At 43.4% G+C, this 9,248-nt stretch overlaps 1 protein-coding gene across 1 annotated transcript; it reads right to left on the bottom strand.

The window, feature by feature from the left end:
- Positions 1 to 761: 761 nt before the first annotated feature.
- On the bottom strand, positions 762 to 8,593 carry AVPR1A (arginine vasopressin receptor 1A). The gene is made up of 2 exons (XM_032348872.1): positions 6,916 to 8,593; positions 762 to 4,192 (listed from the first exon to the last, which is right to left on the bottom strand). Exons 1-2 carry the CDS (start codon positions 7,892 to 7,894, stop codon positions 3,906 to 3,908), a joined length of 1,266 nt encoding a protein of 421 aa, XP_032204763.1. The 5' UTR covers positions 7,895 to 8,593; the 3' UTR covers positions 762 to 3,905.
- Positions 8,594 to 9,248: the final 655 nt, after the last annotated feature.

Genomic DNA, 9,248 nt, shown 5'->3' with positions numbered 1-9,248 from the left:
GGCAGATGGCATTGCGTGATACTAAAAGGACCACAGGGAGGGAGAGGGTAGAGACACAGTGGCTGCTTCTGCAACTCCCAGATGGCTCTGCCCTGAGCTTACTCTAAATACAGCTGTTGCCTCCAGTATGAACATCTTTAGGAGCCCACTTTACCTGGATTTTAAAGGAGCCTACTCTCTGCTGTTTGGGGTAAAGGATTGGCTCAGCTTCTTCAATGGCTCTACTTACGCCTTTAGTGGTAGACTCAAACTCTGAAGCCAACATTTTAAAGCTTCGAGGATCAAATTGCGTTACAAAAATGCAGGTTTTCAAGTATGAAAAATTTCAACCTTTAACCTTATTGGATTACTTTACTTGTGTGATAAAGTTGTGTTTGATGTCCATTAAAGTTGTGTTTGATGTCCATTCTAGGAACTTTAGTAAGTTTAGGAGGATCCTGGATATTATTAAATCTGTTTGATTTTATTTTCCCCTTTAAAAACCACACCCTCCCCTCACTGATGGTATAAGACTCCTTTGAGGACGATGGAAACTCTGTATGTAGGGGGAGTATATACTTAACTAAAGAATTTCACTGATTTCCTTCACAGTTATTTTTACACTTTAAAAATACTGTCCTGTGGTGCCTTGGTGGGTCAGTGGGTTAAAGCCTTTGCCTTCACTCAGGTCAGGGTCCCAAGGTCCTGGGATCAAGCCCCACATCGGGCTCTCTGCTCAGTGGGGAGCCTGCTTTCCCCCCACGCCCTTCCTTCTTCTCTGCCTACTTGTAATCTCTGTCTGCCAAATAAACAAAAATCTTTTAAAAAAATAAAATAAATAAAAATACGGTCCCAGTTTAACCCACTAATTACTTAATACATACTTTAAAATATTCCTTTTTCATCAACAATGAGTGTTTATCAAATGCCCAACAGCCGACACCACCAGTTTCTCCCTACCTGGAGGACTGTTGATCAATTACATTCCCCATACCCATGCAGCTACAGTAATATTGTATATTTTCAGGGTGTTCTCACAAATAACTCTGCAAAATAACACAAGGTGATTTAACACATTTATCCTTGATTCCAAGCCTTCACTGGGCATAGTATCCAGGTCTTCTCTGTCAAGAAAGGGGAATCTATCCTTCCCAGCACACTCTTCTGCTTTACCACCTGCAATTCCCATTCTTCTGAAATAAGCAGGACTCTTCCAATCGGAATATGGTTCTGGGGATATGAATCCCATTTCCCTACATAACATCAAGGACATTTAGCAATGAGCTAAGTTAATCTTCTCAGCCTAAATCACAGAGAATAAAACTGTTTCCTTGCCTAGTGTAGAACCAGCACTTGGATCTTCTGGTGTTTCCCCCTACTCTTTAGCGTTATCTTGTCTTCCCGTGCATTTAAAAGGAACACAGCTGGGTAGGTCGATACACACTTTATTTGAGAGAGGTTCCTAGAAATAAGATTCAAATGGAATTGTTTTACCTGGAGGTATGCGTCAATCTATTAAAAAAAAAAAAACACAAAACCCATGAGGTTATTATTTCGGAACTGAATGGGCTCGTCTTTATACCAACCGAAAAGGCTTTAGTTTTGAACTGTTGAACAGAAGTCACAAGGGTTGACAGAGTCACATAGGGCAAGATTACTGAGATGCTGCTATGACCCAAATAATGAAGAACCGATTTATTTAATTGGTGGCTCATATTTTGCCATATGGTGCCCTTTAAGAGACATATTTGCTGTTTTTAAAAAAGCAGAATTCTAAAACCTACAGACTTAATTTCTATATAACATTTGTGAACTTTTTTTAGGCATGACCATTGAGGGAGTAGCGAGCCTGAGAAATTTAGAAAGCCAAAAGAGCGGAGGAGTGAAATAAAAGTTTTCAGGTTCTCACAATGCCATCCAGTCCTCAGGTTCTTATCTACAAAGTTAAAAAAAAAAAAATCCCCACAATAATGCTGTTAAAATAACTATTGCTTCCAAAAAAAATAATAATAACTATTTTTTGCATCCTCTAAGGGATGCAAAACATTTATGATGTATCCTCAAATCGTTGCATGATCTCTAAGAAGGAGAAGGAGCCAGAGAAAAAAAGCTCAGGGAAAAAACCACTGGGTTCCATTAACAAAACATTCAGTCAGAATAGTCAAGTGGGGCGGCAATTCATCTCTTTTTAGAAATAAAAGAAACTGATGCTCTCGGCTGGCTCTGATTTACCTGTATTTAAAGGAAAGCAAGTTCTATCTTTAAATCGTAAAACTTTGGTTAGGCAGGAGCCAGGCTTTGTGGCCGCTGGCAATGTTTTCCAATGAATCAGCAAAGCTATATATAAATTTTAAGATTTTATATCCCAGACATGAAACCAACAAATTCTGGTTAATGGAAAGTAAACAGGAAAACGCTGTGTGATTCTGAAGACCCTACGACTAGGATAAAAGCAGCTGGTGCATTCACAGAACACTCATTTGTGAAGATCTTTTCATGCCCTTGATTTCATTTGGTTCTTACAACAACCCTGTGAGGTGTTATCAACCTCACTGCACAGCCAAGGAAATGAAGGCTTTAAGTGTCTTTAAGTAATTTGCCAAAGTCATGCATTTCATAGCAAAGGAAACCATACTAGGCACAGAGAAGATTTCTCCCCCCAATCTCCCACCCCCATCCACCCAACCATGCTTCTCCTCTGCTATATAACTGTTAGATGGGTGAGAGATTAGAAGGAACGACCAAATTATTTTTAATTAAGCATGAGGGTACTTTCCGTATCCTGTCACTCTTTCTCTTTTTAAAAAAGAGCGTGGATGGAGGGGAGTAGAGGGAGAGGGACAAGCATACTCTGCATTGGGTGTGGCACCCCACGCAGGGCTCGCTCTCAGGACCCCCAAGATCATGATCCCAGCAGAAACTAAGAGTCAGACGCTTAACCAACTGAGCTACCCAGGTGCCCCAATCTTGAGTCACTCTTTAGAAGATTCTCTTATTTACAAATCTGAACACCCCAAACATGAAGTAATAATCTGGACACCCCACACATGAACCCACTTAACACAGGATACCTTATAAAACTGGTCGAGACAGATCTACAATGTTCTAGAAAAAGTCTACATAGTACCTTGGATAATCCATTTTTACTCTTCTAACAAAATCGGATATTTCTTATACAAATCTGACTAGTGGGAGAAAAAAGATTTTACTGGCCATTTGACAATATTTTCTTTAACCTTCAGCATCTTAATAATTGTGCTTTCTGCAACCGGTAAAACATGAGGAGCCTAAAACAAGGAAGGAACTGCCAGTACAAAAGTTACATTTTGAAATATAGGTGATTTACAGCATTTAACTTTCTGCTGTGAACCAGGCATCCGCAGCTCCATATGCCCCAAACCCTCATGCCTTTTTCAAGGTACGTTCCCATCTCCAGGGCACCGTGGGAGGCTGCATTTTCACATTCAGAAACTGAGTTTTATTAGATGGAAACAATTTCTCTTAAGTTTCTTCTAATTCCTTTCATTTTATATAACTTTCATTTTATAAGACTGATGATGAGTTCACTTTGTTCAGAAACAATGTCCCTACATAAAGAAAAGAAAGGAAACCCACAACAGAATGTAAATCAGAGTGGTTACGATTTTTGCTTTAGAAATATAACTTCTCTTCTTATTCTGGGAATTAGACCTGAAAATTTTAGTGTAGCATGGGTTTTTTTTTTCTTTTTAATGAACATCCTGTATAAAACAATTCATAACTTTTGGTCATAGCAATGTGAAAATGCAACTAGAAACACAGTCTTGTCCTCAACAAACCAGTTTACGCTTATCACTTGTAAGTTCACTTGTTCTCCTGATTTCTAGCTGGATTTAGCCAGTGGACTCAAAAGTCTATTATAAGAGTCAGGCTGCATGAACGTGGGCTCAGGTAGAAACAGGAATGAATTTGACGGACTTGGAAAACTTGGGCGAGTCCTTCCATGTAACCATACTGTTGGTCGGGCTTCGGTTGTTTGTGTAAGAAGTCTGTCTTCTGCTCACACTGTCAGAATCTTCTTTGTTCAATGTTTGCTTCATGCTTTGGCAGCATGGGAAACTCTGGATGCAGTCTTGCAAGAGATGGCCACTGAAAAACATGTAGATCCAAGGATTGCAGCAACTATTCAGGGAAGCTAGTAACGCCGTGATGGTGACGGCTGGGTTTTCCGATTCTGTATGAAAAACAACGGGAAATGATTTAAACACTCACATGCAAGTTTCTGTGCACTGGATAAACTCATTTATGGACTCTTAAAAGTGGCAAAAAAGTTATGGGTTAATATAGAAAAGGAAGTATATTGTTTATCAATCCACGTATGGAAATTGCTTGGCTACAAAATATTGTCATAAGCAAGATGCATTGAGATTAATTCAAGCATCTTAAACCACTTACAAATATTTCAGTAGAATGAATGGGACCTTCAAGAAGCTAAGAATATTAAATAATTTATTATTTTTTTCTTTCTTTTCCCTAATTTTAATTTAAATTCTAGGTAGTTGATACATAGTATAATATGGGTTTCAGGATTAGAACGTAGTGATTCATCATTTAATTTATTTAAGAGATGTTTGTATTCTTTATCCTAGCACTAGTATGTGCTAATGGACACAGCGCTTACAGAATGGCTGCAATTTCAATGAAATTTCAAAAGTCTACAAGCACATATACAAAACTGTATTCAACCTAACAGCTAAGGCAAAAGTATGACATTATAGACCATCTTTAGTAGTTTCAAATTTTTTAATAGCAAACATATTCTGTAATAAGAAAGCATACATAAGGGGATGGTAGTAATAGGTCCCTGAAGCATTATTAAGTTGTTTGTGGAGTTGGGTAATTTTTTTTTCTTTTTGATTAACTTTCTATGCTGTCTTTTGATTTTAAAAGAAAACCATCTTTGTGGTTTGGGCAACTAAATTATATTAAAAACAACTGAATTAGGAAATTCCAATGAGTTTTGAAATATGTTATGCTATTTGTACTGTAAACTACATAAATATTATAACCTTTCACAGAACTGTGACACTGATAATATACCTTTACTAAAGATAAGAATAATTAGCAGATACTTTTTCTTGATAATTAAATATAAACTTGGGTCTTCTCGCTCTTGCTATGCTGGAATAAATTGCAGATTATTTAATCATACTTTGGGCTAAGATGCTACTATTAAAGGTGATCATGATCCATGGCAAAGACTGTACTCAGAAAGAATGAAAATCATCAGCAAACCTATGCACAAGTAGTGAATTTTTTAGAAATTATGTCTAAATTCTGATAAAGAAATAACTAGATTTTTTTATTTGACTGGCAATTAAGGGACTGCTAAGATCAAGCAAGACAGGAAATGGTAAACAAAAAAATCATTTATGCTCTTTTATTTATCAATAATATTATAGCTATGCAAGTATTTTTATTTGTTTGAATTAAATTCACTCCCAAATGTTTTATTTGCACACATAACCTCCAAAGCATATCACATATAGTTCCTATTGCAATCTCAAATAACAAAAGGAGACAGTTCTTTCCAGATCACCTATTTCCCAACTACAGCTGCTATTGATAACATTCCTGTAATATATTTTGCTTGAAAAAGTTTTTTTTTCTTACTAAAAGGAAATACTTTTTTCAAGACCCAGTATTAAATAATTTTGGGGGGGTGGTTCTTGTGAAGTTAGTTTTTTTTTCAGATTGTGGAGGAGTTAAACTCAACCTAGTGGATGTAGAGAACACTTTCTGTAAACTATTGCAAAAGTTTTGTGCAGAGGCTATAGCTGTGTGGTTACGTTAGTGAGGAAAGACAAATTCATCAGTTTAACAAATTTAGAGCTCAAAATGGGATCGGGAGGAAGACAAACCATAAGGGACTCTTAATCTCACAAAAGAACCTGAGGGTTCCGGGGGCGGGTAGGGAGAGGGTGGTTGGGTTATGGACATTGGGGAAGGTAGTGCTATGGTGAGTGCTGTGAAGTGTGTAAACCTGGTGATTCAAAGACCTGTACCCCTGGGGCTAATAATGCACTGTATGTTAATAAAAAATAAAAAATTTAAAAAATTTAAAAAACAAAAACAAAAAACAAATTTACAGCTCATCATTAATCTTGCTTTAAAATACTAGAAAAGGGGCACCTGGGTGGCTCAGTGGGTTAAAGCCTCTGCCTTTGGCTCTATCCCAGGGTCCTGGGATAGAGCCCCACGGTGGGGCTCTCTGCTCAACAGGGAGTCTGCTCCCCCCCTTCTGCCTCCCTGCCTACTTGTGATCTCAGTCTGTCAAAAAAATAAAATAAAATCTTTTTTAAAAAAATAAATAAAAATACCAGAAAAAAAGTGTTACAGTAATTGTTAGAAAAAAATTAAGATGATAAGAAATGGAACACTAACTCAATGCTAAATTAGAATTACTGACTTCTTAATCTTTCTTTAGAAAACTATGTCAGTTTATCCTTGCCCTTGGGGCATTTCTACAAAATTGTTGTATTAATTCTGATAACATTTTACAAACTAGCAAAAAGCAGTTGCTACAGTAGAAATATTTCTCTGAGTCCAATGGACTTGAAAGCAGGGTGTTGTGCATTGGTTAGTGATCTGGCAAAAAGTCATTTTTCCATTTTGTGGTTGTGTGGCTGACTCTAGGGTGCAGTTTCTGGATTTGTCTTGGGCTCATTGCAAGCTACAAACGGAGAGTCCTGGGCCTCATTCTATATCTACTGAATCACAATGTCCTGGGCGGAGACCCCCAGAAACTGCCTTTCTGATAATTTCACCCAAGGCGTCATCCTTAGGCACACAGAAGTTAAAGAACTACTGCCCCACTTGCTATTATGAAGAGAACATCTGCCCCCGCCCACACACAAGCCGCCTTCCTGCACTTTCCTCCTTTTTCCGGATACCTACCGACCCAGACAAGTTTGTCATCCCAGACAGACCACATCTGGAGGATGAAGAAGGGGGCCCAGCAAACGATGTAAACTGTCACGATCACAAAAGTCATCTTCACGGTGCGGATCTTCGCGCGGGAAATGGTTTTCACGCTGCTGATACAGGGCGCGAGTAGGAACCCTTTATGGAGGGCGCCACTGGCGCCCTCCGCGCCCTTTCCCGGGCGCAAAGCCGTCTTTCCGCGGACATTGCGCCAGATGTGGTAGCAGATGAAGCCATAGCAGGTGCCCAGGATGACCACGGGCGCCACGAAGATGCCACCTGTCATCCAAGTCACATAGGCGCGGGGACCCCAGGGTTGGATGAAGGTGGCCCAGCAGTCAATGGCCTTGGTGACGTTGTCCACCTCGACCATGGAGAAGACGAAGTACTGTGGCGTGCTAAGCACGAAGCTCAGCACCCAGGCAGCGGCGATCATGAGGCGCGAGCGGCGCGTTGGCTGTTGCAGCGTTTTCAGCGGGTGGCACACAGCGATGTAGCGGTCGGCAGTCATAACCACCAGCATGTAGGGCGATACGAACATGCCGAACACCTGCAGATGCTTCACCACGCGGCACAGGGCGTCGGGTCCGCGGAAGCGGTAGGTGATATCCCAGCACATCTGCGGCAGCACCTGGAAGAAAGCGACGGCTAGGTCGGCTAGACTGAGGTGACGGATGAAGAGGTGCATTCGGGACGTCTTGCGGGGCGTGCGGTGCAGCGCGACCAACACACTGCTGTTACCCAGCACTGCCACCACGAAAGTCACAGCCAGCACGGCGATCTCCGCCTTGGCCAGCTCCTCGTCGCGCACGTCCCCGGGAGGGCTGAGGCCTCCCCCAGGCGCCTCCGCTTCTCCGCTACGGTTGGCACCACCCGCGGACAGAGGCCACCACTCGCTGGAGTTGTCCGCGGACACCGCGGCGGGACCTCCGGAGACACGCATGCTACCCATGCGGCGCCTCCTCGGCCTCCGCGGAGGCCAGCTGTCTTTCCGCCTCCGCTGGAGAGGGGTCCTTGCCCTCGGGGCTCGCTGGGCTCTGCTGTCCCTCTTGCGAACGTCTGCGGGCACAGCGTCCCACCGCCCGCTGAGCTGCTCTCGGTCCCGTCGTCGCCGGCCCCTTCCTCTGCCGTTTTTCCTCAACTCGGAAGGCGCTGAGAAGGTGCACTTCGAGCGTCTGACAGCACTGGGCTCCAAACTCAATTATTTATGCGGGGTTCGTTTCCCCAAAAGGCGCTCCCTCTTGTGCCAGTGATTGGAGACTGCTCCGCGCCCTGTTCTCTCCCCTCTCCCCTCCCAGCTCCCGGGGGTTTCTTTCTTCTTTTTTTTTTCCCTCCGCTTTACGTCGGTGATTTGTCCTCTTTGCATCACTGCTGCGGGGGTGGGGCCGGGAGACGCCGATTCCTCGGCTTAAGAGTCGGGGTGGTGGCGCTTTCCCGCTCTTCTTTTACAAAAACTTGGAGAATTGGACGTGCCGTGCCTTTTCTGGGCTTGCCACTATTTCCTCAAGCCCCCCTTAACTCCGCATTTGACTTAAACAGACGTAGTCAATGGGGCACCTTGAAGCCCGAGTGCACCACCAGGTGCGCGCGCGCGCGCACTCTTGAGCGTGAACTTGGAGCTCGACCCTACGCCCTGCAGCCGGAGTTTCCACCTCCGGAACTGGCGGGTAAATTCCTGGCTCCCCGCCCCGCCCCTCCAGGCTAATTTTACTCGCACCGCAACTCAGCTCTGGGATTTTCATCTCTCCCCACCCTGCTCCCCCCCCCACCTCCCACCCCAAGATAACAACGGGGGAGAGGTGTCGTTAAAAAGCGCTCTCTTCTCAGTAGTATATCTTTGATACCTGCTATTTGCTAACCGGTCTAAGGCAGACGTTTGGGGACCGGAAGGACGCACTCACTTATCTTACTGCACCCCGCCCCATCCCCCGCGCGGACCCGGGCTGCCCGTGGGTGTAGCTACAACAAGGAAAAAGAACTGGAGTTGGGGGTGGGTGCTTGGTTTCTCTGAGCTAGATTCCTGGGGTTTCCTCCGGGAAAAGCCTGATTCCCATAGAGGGGATGGGCGGAAGTTGGGCCCATCCGTGGGGACTTCGACTGGTTACTGCTGAACCGTGGGGACATCTCTGGATGGACAAAGAGCGACTGCCTTAGAACGGCCACCCAGGCAGCGCTGTCCAGCGCATGCGAGCGAAAACTCGCCAGGGCCCTGTGCTCCGGAGTGAGAAAGATGCAATCTCCGGTCAGGAAAGAGACGCTCTGAAGGAAGCGAGACCAAATACCCATTAATTAGTAACTCTGGACCG

The sequence above is a fragment of the Mustela erminea genome, chromosome 6 (genome assembly GCF_009829155.1).
Source record: "Mustela erminea isolate mMusErm1 chromosome 6, mMusErm1.Pri, whole genome shotgun sequence".
NCBI classification, from domain to species: Eukaryota; Metazoa; Chordata; class Mammalia; order Carnivora; family Mustelidae; genus Mustela; species Mustela erminea.
Note: the sequence above shows the minus strand (reverse complement) of the source record. Positions and strands in the feature narration are given on the sequence as shown.

Bases quoted from the DNA above. Each gene is read 5' to 3' on its own strand.
- AVPR1A (XM_032348872.1), bottom strand. From the start codon at position 7,894: ATGGGTAGCATGCGTGTCTCCGGAGGTCCCGCCGCGGTGTCCGCGGAC. The intron at 4,193-6,915 runs GTAGGTATCCGG...TTTTTCATACAG, and splicing joins TGACAAACTTGTCTGGGTCG to AATCGGAAAACCCAGCCGTC.